The sequence below is a fragment of the Eumetopias jubatus genome, unplaced genomic scaffold (assembly GCF_037043125.1).
Source record: "Eumetopias jubatus isolate StellerSeaLion01/CBP00866 unplaced genomic scaffold, mEumJub1_p1.0 scaffold_6, whole genome shotgun sequence".
Lineage (NCBI taxonomy): Eukaryota > Metazoa > Chordata > Mammalia > Carnivora > Otariidae > Eumetopias > Eumetopias jubatus.
The window spans coordinates 109,074,675-109,099,363 of record NW_028274812.1 but is presented as its reverse complement, the minus strand read 5'-3'; the positions used below and the strand labels follow the sequence as shown (position 1 = coordinate 109,099,363).

At 46.1% G+C, this 24,689-nt stretch overlaps 1 protein-coding gene across 1 annotated transcript; it reads right to left on the bottom strand.

Moving 5' to 3' along the window:
- Positions 1 to 4,498: 4,498 nt before the first annotated feature.
- Positions 4,499 to 23,293, bottom strand: LOC114204423 (uncharacterized). Its single transcript, XM_088023759.1, is given in 9 exon segments — positions 4,499 to 8,035; positions 8,038 to 8,241; positions 9,115 to 9,224; positions 19,701 to 19,940; positions 20,990 to 21,281; positions 21,890 to 22,022; positions 22,590 to 22,659; positions 22,662 to 22,919; positions 23,133 to 23,293. Coding segments are annotated over 9 exon segments (1,407 nt in total). The 5' UTR covers positions 23,191 to 23,293; the 3' UTR covers positions 4,499 to 7,993.
- Positions 23,294 to 24,689: the final 1,396 nt, after the last annotated feature.

Here is a 24,689-nt window from a genome sequence, read left to right as displayed (position 1 = left end):
ATAAGTTCTTTATAGATTTTGGATACTAGCCCTTTATCTGATATGTCATTTGCAAATATTTTCTCCCATTCTGTCGGTTGTCTTTTGGTTTTGGGGACTGTTTCTTTTGCTGTGCAAAAGCTTTTGATCTTGATGAAATTCCAAGAGTTCATTTTTGCCCTGGCTTCCCATGCCTTTGGTGATGTTTCTAGGAAGAAGTTGCTGTGGCTGAGGTCGAAGAGGTTGCTGCCTGTGTTCTCCTTTAGGATTTTGATGGACTCCTGTCTCACGTTTAGGTCTTTCAACCATTTGGAGTCTATTTTTGTGTGTGCTGTAAGGAAATGGTCCAGTTTCATTCTTCTGCATGTGGCTGTGCAATTTTCCCAACCCCATTTGTAGAAGAGACTGTCTTTTTTCCATTGGACATTCTTTCCTGCTTTCTCAAAGATGAGTTGACCATAGAGTTGAGGGTCCATTTCTGGGCTCTCGATTCTGTTCCATTGATCTATGTGTCTGTCTTTGTGCCAGTACCATACTGTCTTGATGATGACAGCTTTGTAATAGAGCTGGAAGTCCGGAATTGTGATGCCGCCAGCTTTGCTTTTCTTTTTCAATATTCCTCTGGCTATTTGGGGTCTCTTCTGGTTCCATACAAATTTTAGGATTATTTGTTCCATTTCTTTGAAAAAAGTGGATGGTATTTTGATGGGGATTGCATTGAATGTGTAGATTGCTCTAGGTAGCACTGACATCTTCACAATGTTTGTTCTTCCAATCCATGAGCATGGAACGTTTTTCCATTTCTTTGTGTCTTCTTCAATTTCTTTCCTGAGTATTTTATAGTTTTCTGAGTACAGATCCTTTGCCTCTTTGGTTAAATTTATTCCTAGGTATCTTATGGTTTTGGGTGCAATTGTAAATGGGGCTAGGTCTATTTCTTGACTGCCCATTCTATTCCATTGACCTAAATGTCTCTTTACACCAGCACCACACCACTGGACCACTCATTGTAGCTTTATAACAAGTTCTGAAGTCAGACAATGTGAGTAATCCAACTATGTTCCTCTTTTTCGAAAAGAACTGGCATTGGCTGTTCTAGTTACTTTCCCACATAAATTTCAGAATCAGCTTGTCAATTCATTACATACACACACACACACACACACACATATTACCCGAAAAAAATTGCCTGCCAGGCCTTTGATTGTAATTCCAGAATCTATAGCTCAATTTTGAGGGAATTAGGCATCTTAACACTACTGAGTCTTCCAATGCATGGACACAATCTTACCCTTCATTTGTTTATTTATTCTATGGTTTCTCTCACCAATGTGCTTTGTGGTTTTCAGCATACAAGTCTTGCACACATTTTGTTAAATGTCTATCTAGGTATTTCTACACCTAAGTATGATTTGGGTGCTATTTTAAATGTGTCTAGCTTTCTATATCTTAGACAAAAACAGAACTCCAAAGTCTCACAAATCTTACTTTCTGGCCCATTTATGTGCCATTCTGACCTTTTCTTCCCACTTCCTTCCTACCTGAGGAAAGGCTCTTTTTATTCCTGTAAACCTCATAGCAAAGGGCAGATATCAAGAAATCTTTACTGATTCCTTGCAGCACATGCATATCAAATGCTCTCATCTTTTAGCTCGTGCTAATTTGTGGTTCAATTTCCTGACCCTCACATCTGAGCACAGGAACATTTTGGCATCATCCCACTCCCACACACGGGGCTAAATCTGTGTTTAAAGATACCTGCCCCCTCAAATATGGGCACAGAGATCTTTTTCCCTTTATCGTTACATCTGAACCCCATCATTCACTGATGTGTGCATTCATTCAACCACCATGTCTGTGCCAGTCACTATGCTAGAGAACTCAGGTCTCTCAGAGCCTCAGTGTCCTTGGATATAATGGAGACTGTTGTTGGGGAAGTCCTAGACCAGAAGCATGGCTGGACATATGAAACATTCTTGATGTCTCTCTTCAGCTGAGACTTCACAGCTGCTGGACTATCCCTTTTAGAATGCCTGGTGGTTCCCCAGTGAACTCCCTCTAGCAGCTGTTCTAATGATCACTCTCCTCAAACACACCCTTCTACTTCCCCCCCCTCTTCCCTAGGGATAAATCAAGACTATCATATGTGAGCATCCTCACCATCTTTCAGACCTGCCATTAGCCTCTCAGCCTTACTCAAGCCACTTGAGTGGCAGGGGAAGCACCGGGTTCCGGTCAGGACCATGGCCAGAAGCAACACCTGGGCTGGGCTAGGGGACAGGTGGGGTAGGGACAGCTGACATGGGAACGGGCCTCTGAAAGCTGGAACAACTCAAACTCTTTCAGGGAACACCATTGGCCCAAACTGGGAAAGCCCCTGCCCAGCCCTGCCTGAGAAGTGGGCTGGGGAGAGTAACTGGTGGTGTTCACCACACCCTTGGCGAGAGCCACCAACCACAAACATCAGAGCCCACAGATACCACTTGCTGATAAGCAGCCACTTTGACTTCCCTTTCCCAGTTCCCTCCTCAGTCAGTCCTGTCCTGCTTTTACTTGTTCTCACCTTCCTGGAGTCAAGCCCCAACCTCTTTCTCACTTCTGACCTCTCTCACACTTGATCTTCTTTCCTCGCCTTTCTTTGTATTTGGACCATCCATCACTCTCTGACACTTCCAGCTGAGGCCGTTCTCCTATTCTTAACGTCTGATATTTTCTTAGTTGAGGACCTCAACCCCTGTCCAGGGTCAGTGCCTCCCCTCTTCAGGGCAGGACACCTCTCAGGGACTGAGGGTGTGTGTACTCAAGCATATGCATGTGCTGGGATTATTTTAGGTCACTGGCAGGCAGCAGCTGATGGGCTGCAGGATGGCAGGAGCACAGGAGGCAGGGAACACAGGAGCTGGGAGGCAGGGACCCAGGCACAACACCTGACACAAGTCATTATCTGAGGCGGAAGCATAGGGAACCTCATCGGCTGCTTTCCTCTGTAGACACAGCTCTGATTGGTGGTCCCTCCTCCACAGCTCCAGCTCTCACTTGGCTCCAGTAACATAATTCTCTCTTCTGCTCTTTCAAGTGGGGGCGTTCACAGCTTCCTGTCTTTGGATGCGTCACCATCCCTTGGTGGTCCTCTCATCCTTGCCCACTCCTCTGTGGGAACCCTGTTAATATGATCAGCAATTGAACCCTTCTGTGTGTGCCCACTCATTCCTGGAAGGGAACTTGGTCTGTAACTACCTACCGCCTGCTGAGTGTCCCTTTCACTTTTATAGAGGGAATGGGAGAGCTTGGAACCCTCTTCCCAGGGGCACATTCACTTATCCCAACTATTTTCCAAGCTCCTACCATATGCCAGGCACCATGTAGGTGCTAGGAAAGTGCTATAAATAAAGGAAGCACCATCTTTCTTCCCAGATGTGGAAGTGATGCTGATATTGTAGATCTGTATTGGTGGGATTTTAAGCCAATATCCTGGGTTCAAGGGAGTGAAGGGAGATGCTCAGATGAGTCATCAGAGAAGGTTTAGGACATTTCTGGTCATTTCAGCCAGAAAGACACACTTGAGCTTCTGTTCTGAGTGTGAGTTGAGAAGTCAGGATGCCCACCAGGGTGCAAATGGGGGCCCAGGCTTGGACCACAGAGATCTGCCAACTGAAGATTGTTCTTGCCATGGCCAGAAGCATATGCCCTAAAAACAAAAGAGGATTATTGGAAAATGCAGTTTAATGAAAAGAAAGAAAATGGTTCCAAAAAAAAAAAAAAAAAAAAAAAGAAAAGAAAAGAAAGAAAATAGTTCTTCCAGAAAGGGGTTGATTCCCTCCCCAGCACTGAGTGGACCCCACATGGTGGCACTGTCTCCCCTGTCATGCCCTGGCCTGAGCCAGGTCACAAGTCCTTCCCTCTACACCCAGAGCATGTTGGGCAATCAGGGATCAACAAGGAAATAAACCCTGAGACCAGTGTGCAGCTACATCAGCCCTTCCTGACATTATCTTACCATAAAACCCTTTTAAAAGTACTCTAAATTTTGAGACATCCACAGGAGCTCTGGAGTTATCATTTGTGCCAGAGTTAGAGTAGAAACCAAAAACAGTCCGAAACACAAACTAGTTGCTGCAAAATTTGACAATTTTCCAAAATATTCCAAACAGAATTTTTATAATCACAATATAGAAAAATCAGATAATTTTTAAAGACCTAGTGTCGAAATTACAGCAAGATAAGACAACACTTACTAACCAGATGACATACATCAATGATGTCAACAGTTACTTGGTAAATACTTCTTATGCAGTTGAAGCATCATACTTGCAAAGCCATAGGCAATGTCTCCCCAGGATCACCTGCCACACTTATGTAGGGCACAGATTCAAAGGGAGATTATTTCTATTATAATAACAATATAAAATGTGTTCAGCATTTTAGAAATCTTTTTTAAAAAGTATATTCAATTAAATTTTATGTGAAAAATATATAAAAATGCACTCTAAAAAGGGGTAAAAGTTGACAATTCTACAAATCAAAACACACAAGCGTTTATTGAGTGCTTACTATGTGCTAGGCATTGTTCTAAACACCTCTCATGTGTTTTGTCATTACCTGTGAGTAGGCAATATTATTGTTCCAAGTAACTGAGATCCAAAGAAGTTAAATAACTTGCCTGAGGCCACACAGCTAGCACAGGTGGAAGTTAGGTTTAGATCCAAGTAATGTGGCTCCAGAGCCAGTCCTCCTAATCTTACTGAATGGAATTTTCCTCCATTCCCCAACCCATTCCCCAGAGATCATTGCTACTGATATTTTTGTGTTTGTTCATCTAGCCTTTTTGCTATGGTCACACACAGAAACACAAACATAAAGGAGCTCATGCTAGACATATTATTTTGTGGCTTGCAGTTTTCATTTAATATATCTAGAACATCTTTCCATTTCGACAGATATCTACATAATATTCCTTGGTGTGAATATAGCATAATTTCTTTAAACAACCTTCTATTATTGGATATTAAAAGAGTTTCTAAGAGTTAACTCTTGCAACTTGTGAAAAGCATAACTTACTTTTCCTTACATTAAAATGTTTGGAGAAAATATATTACTAGCATGGATTATTTTCATGTGACACTTATTAATGTCTCTTAAAACACTAAAGTTTTGTGGAGCATTGGGAAGTGAATCTAGATACTTCACTAGCTTCAGTAAGCTTCAGCTTGCGATCCCCTTCTTCTGCCCTCCAATCACGTAGCAGAACCTGCTGTCACTCACCCTCCCACTCCACATTGCCAAACCATCCCCACAAACTCAAATATCTCAGCCTAGAAGATAAAACCTAAAATAGCAGGGACCAGAGAGATATGGAAGATCCATACTTCTCCCCAGCTCAGGCCCAGCTTGTTGACTTTTGAGTGTTTGGTTGAGGAGACATGATTCCTTCAGTGAAGACATTAATGACCACCAGTGGGTGGGCAAACAATTAAAGAATTGGGAAAAACTGGGTTGAGGAGAGATTGACTGGGGAGGAGCGGTGAGCCAGATGGTAGCTGCCAGCTATTGACAGCAAGATAAAGGTGGACTCATGTGTTGCCTTGAAGGACAAAGTTTCAGATTGTTTTGATGACTTTGTTGGTGTCAGCCTGGGTTTCCTTGAATGAAGCTCCTTGAAAGACAGGACCCTCACCAAGTTCAGCTTGTGTATTTGTTAGGCATATGACTGCCTCAGTAGGAAGGAAAAGGGACTTGTTTTGAGTAATCCAGTAAGGATTCCTGGGAGAAAGAAGCTCAGGCAGGAGAAGAGGCAGTAGCAGTTAAGAAAGACAAGGCAAGCCAAATTTTTGACTCTTGGGAAGCTGTGGTAGGATTTAGAGTTTACATTAAGAACTTCTTTTTCACCATGGCATCTGGCTGACAAATGAGAGGAGGGAGAGATCACTGATGATTGCATAAGAGGTTTTATGGGCCAAGCCTAGAGGGGGCAAACTATAACTTCCAGAACCCAGTCACTCGGCCACCTCTACCTGCAAGAAAGGCTGGACTGTAATCATCTAGCTATGTTCTCAGGAGGAAATAATTTGGGGAACAACTACTTAACCTCTTTCAAGAGTCAAGACTTTGGGAAATTACTTAACATGGCTGTGCCTCAATTTCCCCCATCTTTAAAATGATGGGAGAGTACTTACTTTATGGGGATGTTTGAGCCATTAATGTATGTAGAGGAATGTGACCCATAAGAAACACTCCATAATTGTTGGCTTACTAACCTTAATCACTCAGGGTATCCCCAGCCCTGAGCAGTGGCTGGCAGTCAGCAGACCCCTATAAGTACTTTGTGATGACTATAACTCCAGGTACTCTAGTCTGAGTAAATCCTTTGGGTTTGGACAGTTCATGAGGAACTTGACCCCTGGGATGGCTCATGGTGCTGTAACCAGGAAACCTGAGTTGAGAAGACCATGGTGAAGATGGGCTCCCTCAGTGGGTATAAAGACTAAAATATAGACTGAGAGGCACTGTCAGGAGCCTAGAACCATGGAGGACCAGAGGTCAAATGAGGCCATAGGTCAGCTCCAATGACTTTCTCAGAGCAAGGCCGGGTAGGGTGGGAGGTCAGGGTAGAGTAGTTGCCCAGCCTCTAACAGTCAGATCTGGGGAGCTGGAAGGGCAGGGCAGAGACCTGAGGAGCTAAGGTGATGCTCAAGAGCACCCTGCTCTCCACCTCCTTCAATTCGGGGTTGTTCCTGAGTGTCCCCATGCACTCATGGGATAGAACCACATCCTCGGCATAGGGAGCCTGGGATGTCACAAGTGACAAACACTTACCTCGCCTTCCTCCCTGAGGAAGACCTTGTCCTCATACCCCAGCCTGCCAGACCTCAGACCACCCACCTTCTCCTCTCCAACCCCTCTCCCTTTCTGGCCATGAAGCAACCTGTCCCTCAGGTCCCATCCTCTAGGCAATCTGATGTTTCACTGTGAATGACAAAAGACATTCACAAACAAGTTGCTTGAGCAAGAGGCAGTGAATTCTCTGTCCTCGGAGCGATTAAGGCAAACACTGCATGACTCACTGGGATTTTGCAGTTGGACTCACTGGCAATTGGATCCGATGATCTTTAAATGTTACCTTTGAGAAGTGATGAATCGGCAATTCAAGCATTCTTTCCCATGACGTGGCAGGATGCCACCCTCCGCCCCCATGGCCTGGAGTTTCCACAGTTCAGAGTCACTCCTTGGGGGCACCTAAAAAAGGGGGGCTCTGTCTCCATAAGGGCCCTGTGCAAGTGTACTAGGGCAAAACAGGAGGTAGCCCTCAGCCCACTCTGCTTGAGATGCAGCTAGCTGAGTAGATGATAGTTTCCATGGAAGCCAGAGGAACCCAGATCAGTTCTGGTGGAGCTGCAGGGGCCACCATGGGGAAGGAAACTCCCATGCCCCACCTTGACTGGCAAGGCCAAGGGTTAGGAGGGACCACTGAGAGGCAGGCGCTGCCCACGTCCTGTCAGGGTCATTTGTGAGAATCAAATCGGGAGGTCAGGAAGGAGCGGAGCAGCTGGGGTGGAGAGATAGAACTTTCTAGCCTGGCTTAGCAGCGCTGAGAGATAGTTGGGGAGGGGCTGTCATGAGGAGTGTCACCAAAGAGGAACTTGCACCGTGTGTCAGGATTTCACAGCCCCTGGTCAGGAAGGAAGTGAGGGTCACAGAGTGGGGAGAAGATTGGGTCACTCGAAGGCACTGGGGTCCAGACCCTATCTAATTGGACTCTGCTCTAATAGCCTTCCTCCCAGACCCTGGGAAGGGGAGCAGGCAGGTGTCTAGAAACCCCTTCTATAGGCTCCAGAGCCTGCCCATCACTCAAAGCTTCTCCCTTCTGGAGTGATAAGGACTTTCTTTTCCTCCTTCCTTCTCATCTCCCTTGTAGGAAGGGATGACCTTTTGCTGCTTTGGGACCATCTTTGCCACACTAAAGTGCCCTGCATCTCTAGTAGAGCAGCCCTGTGCCTCACAGGTATTTGCTAAGTGCTCACTGCCCAGTGAAGTCTGTCTTTAGCTCTTGAGCTCCTTGTCCAGGGCAGTCAACTTGGAGGGCTGGGGTCTGGTTCCAGCAATGCTGGCATATTCTACAGTCAGAAGGGGGTCAGGCATGGGCTTCAGATTGGGCTGGGTGTTGACATAGATGGAGTCCTCAGAGCCAAATTGGTTCAGGTGGGTAAGTGAGGCATAGCAGATGGCCCCAGCGTCCTCATCAGAGCCCATCTGTCGATTGGAGCCCTGGGAATCAAAAAAGACAGACATTCATTGTACAGATCACAGCTGGGAGTGGTCAGTGGCCCGGGGCTGCCTAGAGCTGGGTGGAGGACAGAGACAGGAATAAGGTGTGGAACAGAGTATGGACCCCGCAGAGCCTCCGGGAATGGCTAAAGGCAGCAGAGTCGCCATCACTGAAGACATTTAAGAATAGGCTAAGGAAGAGCACAGGGGGTGTGATCCATGGCCCAACAGCACCAGCAGCCCCTGGCAGTTTGATAAAATCTCGGGCTCCACCTAAGATCTATGAAGGCAGTCTCTGGGGGTGGGGCCCAGGAAATTCTGTTTGAACAAGTTCTCCAGGTGATTTGTATGCACACTCAAGTTTGAAGAACATTGAGCTAGAAGAACACTTGGTAGGGATGCCTTTTGTAGAGTTGATTCCAGCATTACAGAAGGTTGAACCAGATGACTTTAGATCCTCCCAATCCTGCAATTCTGTGATTTCAAGAGCCTTAGGTCTTTAGACAAGACAGACCTACCCAATGGCAACGTCCCGGTCCCCAGCTCCTGATGAGAGAGCACCTCGGGAGCCATGTTTTTACCATGGGACCACTGTCCCCCCAGCTGACTGGACTGGTGGCAGCCACACCATGAGATGGGCTCCCCATTAACAGTTGACCCCTGTAGGGGTAAAGATAAAAAGCTGGGGCAGTCAACTTCTTTTTCTCTCTAAGGGGTTTGAATTGGGAAGGATGGGGCCAAGGGTGCATGCTGATGAGGCAACAGGAGCGTGAGGAGTCACGAGTGAGCCCAGGTCCAGAGTGAACAGAAACTACAAGTAAATACAAGCTGGGAAGCTGAAAACAACAACAACAACACTTACAAACAAGATACCCAGGAAAGCTGAGATCGCCTCTGCCCTGGTGAGGGGTCCTTCCTATACACAGTGCTCTGCTCTTTCTGGGCTGAGATGTTGTTATAGATGTGGTGTGATTTGTCCTCACCTATGAAGAAAAGAGTCCAGTTTGGGGCAGGGACCTCTCCCTAGGTCCCGTTCCCCTGGGAAGGCAAAGGTGCTGGAGGTCCCCGCCGGGCTGAGGGACCAGGGCTGGGTCTGGAAATCCTACCCTGTCCTGGGGAGTTCACTGGTGGCCAGCACAGAGCAGTGTCCAGAGATCAGACGTTGGTGCCAAGGAGCAAATCAGACTGGTGGCATGCAGCTAATTTCCATAGAACTGGTAAAGCTGAATCAATTCCAGTCACTGAAAGTTCCAAATTTAAACATCCATTTAAATATAATCTATTGGGGGGCGGAGCAAGATGGCGGAGGAGTAGGAGACCTGGATTTCGTCTGGTCTCAGGAATTCAGCTGAATAGGGATCAAACCATTCTGAACACCTACAAACTCAACAGGAGATCGAAGATAAGAATAGTAACAACACTCTGAACAGAAAAGCGACCACTTTCTGGAAGGTAGGACGTGCAGAGAAGTGAATCCAAGGCGATATTTGGGAGGATAGACGGCGGGGGAGGGGGCCTCCGTTGGCCACTTCTGGCAAGTGCTAGAGCTGCGGAGCACAAAATCAGAACTTTTAGAAGTCGGCTCCACTGAGGGACGTCGCTCCAGTGGCTGGGGGTGGGGGGTTGAACCCTCGTGGGACAGTGTGGTCTCAGGACCCTCGGGGTCACAGAAAGACCAGGGGTGACTGAGTGCGGCAGAGCTCCCAGGTATCGGAGCGGGGAAGCCGGTTGCAGAGATGGAGCCGAGGCGCGGGCTCTCAGCTCAGGGTTGCCATAAACTGTGATCCGCGGCCCAGTCGGGCCACTGCTCCTCCAGCAGGGACCCAACAAGCGGCAGAACCAGGGAGACTCCCCTTCCTCCTCTGGGAGGAGCAGCGTGGAAGCGCACCGCAGGGATCTGCTGGCTTTGGAGACTCCACATGGGATCGGGTGCCCAGACCGACAAGGGTGGGGCGATTCTGACTCCGGCAAAGACATTTGGGAACCACGGCAACAGGCCCCTCCGCAGAAGATCAGCACGAACAGCCAGCAAGCCAAGACCAAGTTTACCGATCAAGGAGAATGGGAGAACTCCAGCGCTAGGGGAATACTGCACATAGAATTCATGGCTTTTTTACCATAATTCATTAGTTTTTCAAAGTTAATTTTTTTAACTGTTTTTTTTTAATTTTTCTTTTTCCCTTTTTCAAACAACATCTTATCAATCCCTTTTTTAACAAAAACATTTTTTATTTTTCATTTTTAGAGTCATATTTTTATCCCTTCATAGTAGTTACCCTTATTTTTGGCATATAGATATAAGTTGTTCTCTCTTTAAAATTTTGAGATACAATTTCTTCTAACAGATCAAAATATACCCTAAATCATTAGTGTATGGCTTTGTTCTATTCTCCTGCCTGATCACATTCTCTCCCTTTTTTTTCTTTTTTCTTTTTCTTTTTAAATCTTCTTCCTTTTTAAAAACAACTTCTTATCAAGTCCTTTTATAAAATCTTTTATAATTTTCAACTTTACAGTCATCTGCCATCCCTTCATTGTATCAACCCTTATTTTGTACATATATAAGTCTTTCTTCCTTTAAAATTTTAGCAGGCACTTTCTTCTAACAGACCAAAATATGCCCAAAAGCTACTGTGTGTCACTGATCTATGCACCAGCCTGATCATATTTGATCATATTCTGGTTTTTTGTTGTTGTTTTTTGTTCTCTTTTTGTTTGTTTTTATCTTTTTCTTTTTCCTTTTTTTTTTCTCTTCTTTCTTTCCCTTCTTGTCCCCTGGTTTCAGGTCTTTTCTGATTTGTATAGAGTATATTTGCTGGAGACATTGTTGACCTGTTAGCATTCTGTTCTCTCATTCATCTGTTCTCCTCTGGACAAAATGACAAGACGAAAAAAATCACCTCAGCAAAAACAACAAGAGGTAGTACCGTCTGCCAGGGACCTGCTCAATACTGACGTTAGTACGATGTCGGACCTAGAGTTCAGAATCATGACTTTAAAGATACTAGCTGGGCTTGAAAAAAGTGTGGAAGTTATTAGAGAAACCCTTTCTGGAGAAATAAAAGAACTAAAATCTAACCAAGTCGAAATCAAAAAGGCTATTAATGAGGTGCAATCAAAAATGGGGGCACTAACTGCTAGGATAAATGAGGCAGAAGAAAGAATCAGCAATATAGAAGACCAAATGATGGAAAATAAAGAGGCTGAGAAAAAGAGAGATAAACAACTACAGGATCACGAGGGCAGAATTCGAGAGATAAGCAATACAATAAGACGAAACAACATTAGAATAATTGGGATCCCAGAAGAAGAAGAAAGAGAGAGAGGGGCAGAAGGTATATTGGAACAAATTATAGCAGAGAACTTCCCTAATGTGAGGAAGGAAACAGGCATCAAAATCCAGGAGGCACAGAGAACCCCTCTCAAAATCAATAAAAATACGTCAACAACCCGACATCTAATAGTAAAACTTACGAGTCTCAGAGACAAAGAGAAAATCCTGAAAGCAGCTCGGGAGAAGAGATATGTAACCTACAATGGTAGAAACATTAGATTGGCAACAGACCTATCCAGAGAGACCTGGTAGGCCAGAAAGGACTGGCATGATATCTTCAGAGCACTAAATGAGAAAAATATGTAGCCAAGAATACTATATCCAGCTAGGCTGTCATTGAAAATTGAAGGAGAGATAAAAAGCTTCCAGGACAAACAAAAACAAAAGGAATTTGCAAACACAAAACCAGCCCTACAAGAAATATTGAAAGAGGTCCTCTAAGCAAAAAGCCTAAAAGCAGCATGGATCAGAAAGGAACACAGGCAATATACAGTAACAGTCACCTTACAGGCAATACAATGGCACTAAATTCATATCTTTCAATAGTTACCCTAAATGTAAATGGGCTCAATGCCCCAATCAAAAGACACAGGCTATCAGATTGGATTAAAAAACAAGACCCATCGATATGCTGTCTGCAAGAGACTCATTTTAGACCCAAAGACACCGCCACATTGAAAGTGAGGGGGTGGAAAACCATTTACCATGCTAATGGACACCAAAAGAAAGCTGGGGTGGCAATCCTTATATTAGACAAATTAGATTTTAAAACAAAGACTGTAATAAGAGATGAAGAAGGACAGTATATCCTACTTAAAGGGTCTATCCAACAAGAAGATCTAACAATTGTAAATATCTAGGCCCCTAACATGGGAGCAGCCAATTATATAAGGCAATTAATAACAAAAGCGAAGAAACACATTGACAACAATACAAAATAGTGGGGGACTTTAACACCCCCTGACTGAAATGGACAGATCATCTAAGCAAAAGATCAACAAGGAAATAAAGACTTTAAATGAAACACTGGGCCAAATGGACTTTACAGACATATCCAGAACATTCCATCCCAAAGCAACGGAATACACATTCTTCTCTAGTGCCCATGGAACATTCTAGAATTGATCACATCCTAGGTCACAAATCAGGTCTCAACCGGTACCAAAAGATTGGGCTTATTCCCTGCATATTTTCAGACCACAATGCTTTGAAACTAGAACTCAATCACAAGAGGAAAGTCGGAAAGAAATACATGGAGGCTAAAGAGGATCCTACTAAAGAATGAATGGGTCAACCAGGAAATTAAAGAAGAATTTAAAAAATTCATGGAAACCAATGAAAATGAAAGCACAACTGTTCAAAATCTTTGGGATACAGCAAAGGCAGTCCTGAGAGGAAAGTAGAGAGCAATACAAGCCTTTCTCAAGAAACGAGAAAGGTCTCAAATACACAACCTAACCCTACCCCTAAAGGAGTTCGAGAAAGAACAGCAAATAAAGCCTAAACCCAGCAGGAGAAGAGAAATCATAGAGATCAGAGCAGAAATCAATGAACTAGAAACCAAAAGAACAGTAGAACAGATCAACGAAACTAGGAGCTGGTTCTTTGAAAGAATTAACAAGATTGATAAAGCCCTGGCCAGACTTATCCACAAGAAAAGAGAAATGACCCAAATCCACAAAATCATGAATGAAAGAGGAGAGATCACAACCAACACGAAAGAAATACAAACAATTATAAGAACATATTATGAGCAACTCTATGCCAGCAAATTAGATAACCTGGAAGAAATGGGTGCATTCCTAGAGATGTATCAACTACCAAAATTGAACCAGGAAGAAATAGAAAACCTGAACAGACCTATAACCACGAAGGAAATTGAAGCAGTCATCAAAAATCTCCCAACAAACGAAAGCCAAGGGCCAGATGGCCTCCCAGGGGAATTCTATCAGACATTTAAAGAAGAATTAATACCTATTCTCCTGAAACTGTTCCAAAAAATAGAAATGGAAGGAAAACTTCCAAACTCATTTTATGAGGCCAGCATTACCTTGATCCCAAAACCAGACAAAGACCCCATCAAAAAGGAGAATTACAGACCAATATCCTTGATGAACATGGATGCAAAAATTCTCACCAAAGTACTAGCCAATAGGATCCAACAGTCCATTAAAAGGATTATTCAGCATGACCAAGTGGGATTTATCCCTGGGCTGGAAGGCTGGTTCAACATCTGCAAATCAATCAGTGTGATACAATACATTAACAAAAGAAAGAACAAGAATCATATGATCCTCTCAATAGATGCAGAAAAAGCATTTGACAAAGTACAGCATCCTTTCTTGAGCAAAACTCTTCAGAGTATAGGGATAGAGGGTACATACCTCAATATCATAAAAGCCATCTATGAAAAACCGACAGCGAATATCATTCTCAATGGGGAAAAGCTGAGAGCTTTTCCCCTAAGGTCAGGAACGTGGCAGGGATGTGCACTCTCACCACTGCTACTGAACATTCTCAATGGGGAAAAGCTGAGAGCTTTTCCCCTAAGGTCAGGAACGTGGCAGGGATGTGCACTCTCACCACTGCTATTGAACATAGTATTAGAAGTCCTAGCCACAGCAATCAGACAACAAAAAGAAATCAAAGGCATCCAAATCAGCAAAGAGGAAGTCAAACTCTCACTCTTTGCAGATGATATGATACTGTATGTGGAAAACCCAAAAGACTCCACCCCAAAACTGCTAGAACTCATACAAGAATTCAGTCAAGTAGCAGGCTATAAAATCAATGCACAGAAATCAGTGGCATTCCTATACACCAACAACAAGACAGAAGAGAGACAAATCAAGGAGTCGATCCCATTTACAATTGCACCCAAAGCCATAAGATACCTAGGAATAAATTTAACCAAAGAGGCAAAGGATCTGTACTCAGAAAACTATAAAATACTCAGGAAAGAAATTGAAGAAGACACAAAGAAATGGAAAAACGTTCCAGGCTCATGGATTGGAAGAACAAACATTGTGAAGATGTCAATGCTACCTAGAGCAATCTACACATTCAATGCAATCCCCATCAAAATACCATCCACTTTTTTCAAAGAAATGGAACAAATAATCCTAAAATTTGTATGGAACCAGAAGAGACCCCGAAGAGCCAGAGGAATATTGAAAAAGAAAAGCAAAGCTGGCGGCATCACAATTCCGGACTTCCAGCTCTATTACAAAGCTATGACAAGACAGTATGGTACTGGCACAAAAACAGACACATAGATCAACGGAGCAGAATCGAGAGCCCAGAAAGGGACCCTCAACTCTATGGTCAACTCATCTTTGACAAAGCAAGAAAGAATGTCCAGTGGAAAAAAGACAGTCTGTTCCACAAATGGGGTTGGGAAAATTGGACAGCCACATGCAGAAGAATGAAACTGGACCATTTCCTTACACCACAAACAAAAAAAGACTCCAAATGGTTGAAAGACCTAAACGTGAGACAGGAGTCCATCAAAATCCTAAAGGAGAACACAGGCAGCAACCTCTTCGACCTCAGCCGCAGCAACTTCTTCCTAGAAACATCGCTAAAGGCAAGGGAAGCCAGGGCAAAAATGAACTCTTGGGATTTCATCAAGATCAAAAGCTTTTGCACAGCAAAAGAAACAGTCCACAAAACCAAAAGACAACCGACAGAATGGGAGAAAATATTTGCAATTGACATATCAGATAAAGGGTTAGTATCCAAAATCTATAAAGAACTTATCAAACTCAACACCCAAAGAACAAATAATCCAATCAAGAAATGGGCAGAAGACATGAACGGACATTTTTCCAAAGAAGACATCCAAATGGCCAACAGACAAATGAAAAAGTGCTCAACATCGCTCGGCATCAGGGAAATCCAAATCAAAACCTCAATGAGATACCACCTCACACCCGTCAGAATGGCTAAAATTAACAAGTCAGGGAACGACAGATGTTGGTGGGGATGTGGAGAAAGGGGAACCCTCCTACACTGTTGGTGGGAATGCAAGCTAGTGCAACCCCTCTGGAAAACAGTATGGAGGTTCCTCACACAGTTGAAAATAGAGCTACCATACGATCCAGCAATTGCACTACTAGGTATTTACCCCAAAGATACAAATGTAGGGATCCGAAGGGGTACGTGCACCCAATGTTTATAGCAGCAATGTCCACAATAGCCAAACTGTGGAAAGAGCCCAGATGTCCATCGACAGATGAATGGATAAAGAAGAGGTGGTATATATACACAATGGAATATTATGCAGCCATGAAAAGGAATGAGATCTTGCCATTTGCAACGACGTGGATGGAACTGGAGGGTGTTATGCTGAGTGAAATAAGTCAGTCGGAGAAAGACATGTATCATATGACCTCATTGATATGAGGAATTCTTTTTTTTAATTTTTTATTGTTATGTTAATCACCATATATTACATCATTTGTTTTGGTGTAGTGTTCCATGATTCATTGTTTGTTCATAACACCCAGTGCTCCATGCAGAATGTGCCCTCTTTATTACCCATCACCAGGCTAACCCATACCCCTACCCTCCTCCCCTCTAGAAACCTCAGTTTGTTTTTCAGAGTCCATCATCTCTCCTGGTTCGTCTCCCCCGCTGACTTACTCCCCTTCATTCTTCCTCTCCTGCTATCTTCTTCTTTTTCTTTTTTCTTAAAATATGTTGCGTTATTTGTTTCAGAATTACAGATCTGTGATTCAACAGTCTTACACAATTCATAGTGCTCACCGTAGCATATACCCTCCCCAATGTCTATCACCCAGCCACCCCATCCCTCCCACCCCCCACCACTCCAGCAACCCTCAGTTTGTTCCTGAGATTAAGAATTCCTCATATCAGTGAGGTCATATGATACATGTCTTTCTCTGATTGACTTATTTCACTCAGCATAACCCCCTCCAGTTCCATCCACGTCATTGCAAATGGCAAGATCTCATTCCTTTTGATGGCTGCATAATATTCCATTGTGTATATATACCACCTCTTCTTTATCCATTCATCTGTCGATGGACATCTTGGCTCTTTCCACAGTTTGGCTATGGTGGACATTGCTGCTATAAACATTGGGGTGCACGCACCCCTTCGGGTCCCTACATTTGTATCTTTGGGGTAAATACCCAGTAGTGCAATTGCTGGATCGAATGGTAGCTCTATTTTCAACTGTTTGAGGAACCTCCATACTGTTTTCCAGAGGGGTTGCACCAGTCTTGCATTCCCACCAACAGTGTAGGAGGGTTCCCCTTTCTCCACATCCCCGCCAACATCTGTCATTCCCTGACTTGTTAATTTTAGCCATTCTGACGGGTGTGAGGTGGTATCTCATTGAGGTTTTGATTTGGATTTCCCTGATGCCGAGCGATGTTGAGCACTTTTTCATGTGTCTGTTGGCCATTTGGATGTCTTCTTTGGAAAAATGTCCGTTCATGTCTTCTGCCCATTTCTTGATTGGATTATTTGTTCTTTGGGTGTTAAGTTTGATAAGTTCTTTATAGATTTTGGATACTAGCCCTTTATCTGATATGCCATTTGCAAATATTTTCTCTCATTCTGTCGGTTGTCTTTTGGTTTTGTGGACTGTTTCTTTTGCTGTGCAAAAGCTTTTGATCTTGATGAAATCCCAAGAGTTCATTTTTGCCCTGGCTTCCCGTGCCTTTGGCGAGGTTTCTAGGAAGAAGTTGCTGCGGCTGAGGTCGAAGAGGTTGCTGCCTGTGTTCTCCTTTAGGATTTTGATGGACTCCTGTCTCACGTTTAGGTCTTTCAACCATTTGGAGTCTTTTTTTGTGTGTGGTGTAAGGAAATGGTCCAGTTTCATTCCTCTGCATGTGGCTGTCCAATTTTCCCAACCCCATTTGTGGAAGAGACTGTCTTTTTTCCATTGGACATTCTTTCCTGCTTTGTCAAAGATGAGTTGACCATAGAGTTGAGGGTCCCTTTCTGGGCTCTCGATTCTGCTCCGTTGATCTATGTGTCTGTTTTTGTGCCAGTACCATACTGTCTTGATGATGACAGCTTTGTAATAGAGCTGGAAGTCCGGAATTGTGATGCCGCCAGCTTTGCTTTTCTTTTTCAATATTCGTCTGGCTCTTCGGGGTCTCTTCTGGTTCCATACAAATTTTAGGATTATTTGTTCCATTTCTTTGAAAAAAGTGGATGTTATTTTGATGGGGATTGCATTGAATGTGTAGACTGCTCTAGGTAGCATTGACATCTTCACAATGTTTGTTCTTCCAATCCATGAGCATGGAACGTTTTTCCATTTCTTTGTGTCTTCTTCAATTTCTTTCCTGAGTATTTTATAGTTTTCTGAGTACAGATCCTTTGCCTCTTTGGTTAAATTTATTCCTAGGTATCTTATGGTTTTGGGTGCAATTGTAAATGGGATCGACTCCTTGATTTGTCTCTCTTCTGTCTTGTTGTTGGTGTATAGGAATGCCACTGATTTCTGTGCATTGATTTTATAGCCTGCTACTTGACTGAATTCTTGTATGAGTTCTAGCAGTTTTGGGGTGGAGTCTTTTGGGTTTTCCACATACAGTATCATATCATCTGCAAAGAGTGAGAGTTTGACTTCCTCTTTGCTGATTTGGATGCCTTTGATTTCTTTTTGTTGTCTGATTGCTGTGGCTAGGACTTCTAATACTATGTTCAATAGCAGTGGGATATGAGGAATTCTTAATCTCAGGAAACAAACTGAGAGTTGCTGGAGTGGTGGGGGGTGGGAGGGATAGGGTGGCTGGGTGATAGACATCGGGCAGAGTATGTGCTATGGTGAGCACTGTGAATTGTACAAGACTGATGAATCACGGATCTGTACTTCTGAAACAAATAATGCAACATATGTTAAAAAAAAAAGAGAAGAAGAAGATAGCAGCAGGGGAAGAATGAAGGGGAGTAAGTCGGAAGGGGAGACGAACCATTACAGATGATGGACTCTGAAAAACAAACTGAGGGTTCTAGAGGGGAGGGAAGTGGGGGGGATGGGTTAGCCTGATGATGGGTATTAAAGAGGGCACGTTCTGCTTGGAGCACTGGGTGTTATGCACAAACAATGAATCAAGGAACACTACATCAAAAACTAATGATGTAATGTATGGTGATTAACATAACAATAAAAAATTATTAAAAAAAATAATCTATTTGCTGGTGAAGTTGTCTATAATGCCTTTCAAAATTTTGGACCAGGAACCACAATGAGAAACATTTTATCTTACTCCCACATATAGAAACACACACACTCATACACACACACACACACTCTCTCTCTCTCTCTTAAAATAAAAGTCAAATGAAAAAATATTTATCCTTCCAATGTGCAAACCAGTGTGACATTTTGCTTTTCTATTTTATTTTATGAAAATAGTATTGTGACCCACTAAATTGACTTTACACAGCACATTTTGAAAAATATGTGTATATAATTTTACAACCCATTACTATTTAGGATTTTTATAGCTCGAAAAATTAAGTCATTGAAGTCCAACATAGTGCTGACCCACTTCCACATTTCAATCTTGTCAACAGACACTTCACACTGGATATATGGTTAATAAATATGCAGCACATATGTGCTAAACAAACCAAACAACATAAACAAGGTAGGCATCATCAAAAGGAACTAATCTGATAAGTCTTGCACAAAATGCCGGTGATTTTACATGTGATTAATGCTAAAACCTTGCAACTTGGGAGATTAAAAAGTCCTTCAATGCTTTTAGGAAGACAATTTTTAAAAACAATAGTGACAATTAAAAAAAATACTGTTGCCCAGAAAGGTTTTTAGATAAATTTGTTTAAAAATCCTTAGCTAAAAGAAGATGGCAAAATATACGATCCCAAATGGATACTAGAATTCCCGGTTTTAGGCAAATGAGGCTTGGAGGGTGCTGACCTTGATTCTGAAGAGAATGATCCTGCCTGCTTCTCTGACAAAGCAAGAGAACCCAGGGATCCTGACCACTTCACCTCACAGGCCTCAGTTTCCTTGTTGGTAAAATGGGCATGAGAAGACTTTGCTTCAGGCTCGCGGGCATGGGGACATCATGGCTAAGCCCTGGGTGGTCTGCCCAGAGCCAGCACTGGGGTTTACCTTTCCTGGTTCTTCTGCAGGCTTTCCTGAAGTACAGGATCATGAGGAGGGTGAGCACCAGCGGCAGTAGGACAGCCACCGTGGAGCTGGGAACGATGAGCTGCCAGTTGCCTTGGGGGCTTTGGAACAAGGAACGACCAGCGAGGTGAGGAAAGTGGGAGCCAACCTTCTGTCCAGAAGCCATCCCTCTCCCCATGCGGGTGCCATGACAGACTCCTGCTGAGCTGGCCAGGAGGCAGCCCCATGGTCAAGGGATCTGCCCCGGAAGCCGTGCATGTCCAGTCACGCCTGGGCTTGTTTCCTCCTCTGTGAAACGGGGATGTGTTTGCTCCTTTTCCCTTTCTGGCTGCTGTCCCCTAACTTGCTCCTGGGCCCTTGTTGCAGGGTCTGTACTCACCCCTCCCACATCCTGCTCTTCACTATTCTTGGTCCTGGTTCCTCACCCCTGCCCGTGAGATGCTCTCAGCTCTTGGAATACTGGTGTCCTGTGACCAACAGCGCTGCCACATAATAAAAGCCTTTGAAAAGGACCTGTCTTAAGTCAGAGGCAGAGCAATAAGGTAGGCTTCCTTACACCACAGCAGGCTCCCAGGGAAGGTGTCTGGGGTGTCAAGGGTCGAAGCCCTAAGCCCAGGAGGTGGCAACTCTGGGCCACCTTGCTGCTCCATGTTCAACACCACCTAGTTTCTGGGTATAACGCCTTGAAGCAAGGAACCAGGGTTTGTGAGAGCCCTGGGCTCCCATCGCAGTGATGGTGGGTGGGGAGAAGGCAGGGGAGGATGGAGGCCAGAAGAAAAACAGCTGTCGGGTCAGTCCCAGGGGCTGGGGCCCTGGAACCATCAGGCAAGGGGAGAAAAGAAATCAGGCCACGGGTTTGTAGGAACTACAGAGTGCGCCCGTCCCCGGGACCCCTGCAGCTTTGGGATAGAGAAGGGCTGGAAGAGGGGAGAGGCAAATGAGGCAGCGTTGGTCATGTGCCTGGCATTGGGCCAGTGCCAATCCTACCTCATCCTCACAGCCACTTGGTGGTTGCCAACTGGGTGTGCTCGTGTCCCCCAAGGCAAACTTGGCGATGTCTGGAGACACTTGGGTTTGGTTGTCACAACTGGATGGTCTGGGGGAGGTTTGCACTGTTGCTCTCTAATGGGTAGGGGCCAGGGATGCTGCCAAATATACTACAGTGCACAGGACACCCCTCAGACCAAATGTCAATAGTGCCAAAGAAAGCGACCCTTCTGTAAAGTGAGGATGTCATTGGCCCCATTCTGCAGATGAGAAAACTGAGGTTTAAAGAGGTGAAGTGACCTTATGCAAACGGTTTGACTCCCATTTCATCCCTTGAGAGCCAGGTAGTGGCGGGGACATGGTACCTGGAGTCATTCGGCACAGTTGGCCGTGGGTGGGAGGAAGTGGAGGGTGGAGAAGGGGAAGGAGGTGACAGTACCTGTCAGTGACAGGGCTGGTGGCAGAGGTCCAAGCTGTGGTCCCGCTGGGGTTGCTCCTGGTGGTAGGCAAGGTTGAAGCTGTAAGAGATGACAATGAGGGGAGCACTCCCATGTGTTTGCCCCAAACTCCCCACTTCTAGCCCTTGGCCCTGGGGAGGAGGAGCCCACACACGGCCCTTGGGCCAAGTGGGGACTCTGAGAAGCACCACATGCCCTGCAAACGAATGAAGGTGTTACTCCATGTGGTGTGGGATTTCCCTCACAGTCAAGTGCTCCAGTGCAAGTGTCTTTATGTTAGGATCCCATGGTCACTGGTATATTGGATCTATTGCACAGTCTTTTCTGCTTTCATTGTTCTTGACCATGTCATGAACTCTCAACCTATAATGCATCCCTCCCACCTCCCCCCACTTTTGTCTCTTCTGGATCAATTCCTGCTCACTCATAAGGCCCAAGTGGTATCACCTCCAATGGGGAGTCCTCCAAGAGAATCCATACCACTGCTTTCTCCAGGAGCCTTGTCCTCCCTTCACTGGGCCACCATCCAACATGCTTCCATTAGGCCACCTACCACCCACCATCCTAACCCTTCACTTATGTGTCCACCTTGGGTGCAGGGGTCGGAGGGGGTTGCTGTGGAGGATCCAGCACAGGATAGTCTCCGGGTGTTTGATTCCCCTTCCGGAGTGCAGCCCCCGCCCTCCATGGAGTGGACAGTGAGCCATGGCTTGGGTGGTGACTGACCAAGCAGCTGACCAAGGTCCTCTGGGCGCCCAGCTCACCGAATGGCTGAGCAGGCTTCGCAGCTGGGCAGGGGTCTAGGAAGACGCCATTCAAGCCCTGGCCATCACAGGGAACCACAGGGGCTTTTGCAAGTCTGCGGTTTTTCAGGAAAAACACGCAGGACCTCATTCAGGAGTACCGCCCAGCTTCCCACCTGAGGGAAGGTCTCTTGACTCTAAAGAGCAGGTCCAAGTTCAAGACCCAGGCTCTCTGAGCCCTTGGCCACTCCCTGTCTCACCCCCAAAGTCCTGTGTCTGCCTCACTAGCTGGCTCTCTCCTGTCTGTCCACATTTTTTAACCCACCCAGTCACCTGCAACTCAAGCACAACCCTTCTAGAGAAGGTTAAGGGTTAGGGGTTAGGGCCAGGAGTCGAGATGCCCAGGAATGGCCCAATCAGCCAGTCTTGCTCAAACCTGAGAAGGCCTTACAGTCATTACAAATCAATGGATGAGTCTTGTTAGTAACCACAAAAATGTTCAGAGAAATGCATGTGGTGGGAAAGAAGAACCAAGTGAGCCAAGAGGTCTGAGTTCTGGTGCCCGATCTGCCCTTAACCAGCAGTGACCTTGGGCAAGGGGCACCGGTTTTTGGCTGTAAGAGCACTGAAGACAATTATTTTGGAGTCCTTCCTAGCTCTAACATCTTGTGATTTAGGACGACTGAGATACCACCAGACGGATGTTTCTATGAACAAAGATCCTGGGGGATTTGTAGATTCCACATGAATAAATCCAGAGTCTTCTACCCTGAGCTCAGTCATGGTGATGATGAAGTAGCCCCATCTGACGTTATCCTGAATGGAGTTTCGAGGCTTCCAGGGCACTCCTGGGAGCCTGGAGTAGGTGGCTAACAGGGTACAGGTCCATGCTGATACCTGCCTGCACCAGACTTTCACCGGTTTTGAGCCTTGCTGGGACTGGTACGGGCACTTCACGGAGACTGACTTCCCTTCCAGTTGAGGCAGCGACTCTGGCTTCTGTTCCCACGAGCCTGAAAATACGCTCTCACGGCAGGGAGACATTCCTCAGATACTGCGGGGCTGTCAGGTGGGCACCTTGCTCCTCAGAATGTGCCCCAGACCCAGGGGTCTCTGGCCACAGCCCAGCCTGCCCTGGCCCTCCCTCTGCATTGCCTTCACGCCCGCCTCACTGGGCCATCTCCCCCTCCTTGTGTCCGGTTCCCTGCCTCTGCCCTCCTCATCACCTGAGGCCAGGAGCACCAGCAGGACAGGGGGCAGCAGGCGTGTGGCCTCCTGGGCCATGGGCCCTCTTCTTGAGCTGGGGTGGGAGCAGGGAAGCCCTGAGGAGAGGGAGCCGGTGCTGGGGCACAGGGGTGGGGATTCGGCCCAGCCACTCTCCCTTGTCCGGGGCGGGGTGGGGAGGGGGGAAGAGCTGAGGAAGGCAAAGTCTTCAAGGGGGCAGCAGGAGGCCTGGGAGGAGGGGAGGCCTTGGCCTGTAGGCGGAACCCTCCTGCTGTGGGTGCTACATGTGCGCTGGCTCCGGTCTCAGGGCTGAGGCTCCAGGGGGACTCTGAAGCTTCTGTCGGCTCTCTCGTGCCCTGCCTCTTCCTCCTTGTCGCACTAGGGTCAGGGTGTAGAAGGCTGTGAAAGTCCAGGAAGAAACCGGTGAAACAAGAACCTATTTCTCCTTTCTCCATCTGTCCTCTATCCTACCACTTCCTCCCGGCCCCAACTACCGCCTCCTCACTCAAGTAAAAAGCCCCGGCTGAAGGTGAGTGACAGTTAGGGGACCTCTTTGGAGGTGCCCAGTGGTCTGAGACTTCCTGCCCAGGCCTGTCTGGGAGCCCAGGAGCTCTGTAGGGATTGGAAGGGCAGAGGAGAAAGGAGAGGGAGAGTCATTTCCAGGAATGGAGGTGCAGGAAATGCCCCTGGCAAGGGTGGGAGAGAGTGAAGCTGGGGACATGACTGGCAGGGTGGGGGTGGGGGAGTAGAAGATAGATGCAGAAGGACGGGACCTGGAGGGGGTCTCCTCCTCCAGGCCACCCCATGTCCCCAGCTCTCAGCCTGCCATAATCACCCCATCAGCATTTGTCAAAAGACCACCATAATCAAGAACATTTTAAGGAATAATTGTCAGTAGAAAAGCTACAGAAAAGCTATCACCACAGGCTCTTTACAACCAAGAAAGGAGAAAACCCCATGAAAATGCAGCGTGGCAGGTCGGGTTTGTGGGGCGCAGGCTGTGAGGTGGAGATTAGCACAGGAGGCTGGAAGGGCCCAGGGACCAGCCGGGATGGGAAGGACAGGCAGCAGGCCAGGGTGTGCAGCTTTCTGAGGACAGGATGCTCTCCTGGATGGCAAGGGGGTGTTGGGGCTTCAGACCCTGCAGCGGCCAGTTGGGGGTGGGGGGGTGGCGGGCTGCCCTGGGAGGGGCCTGGCTCTCTGCAGCTGGGGCAGCCCCCAAAGGGGGCCAGCAGAGGAGGCCTTCCTCTCTCACTGCTCCCAGCAGTGGGGCAAGTCCATCAGCCTGAAGGAGGAGCATCCACCGACTCAATATGATGCAGCCATGTGGGAGAACTGTGACCCTAAGTCTTGCTTGCTGGCCTCCCCGCGGGGGCTTGTGTGTCCCACGATGACAGATCTGCCTGCCACACTCTGCAGAGCAAATCCCCCTCGGTGCTGGGTTTTCTTTCCGCGTCCTTGCCCTTGGTCACGACAGGAAGCCCTTCCCAGGTGTGTCCCGTCATCACAGCCCACTGCTCAGGAGGCTTTGTTGCCTTACCACTAAAGGCAACGGCTGC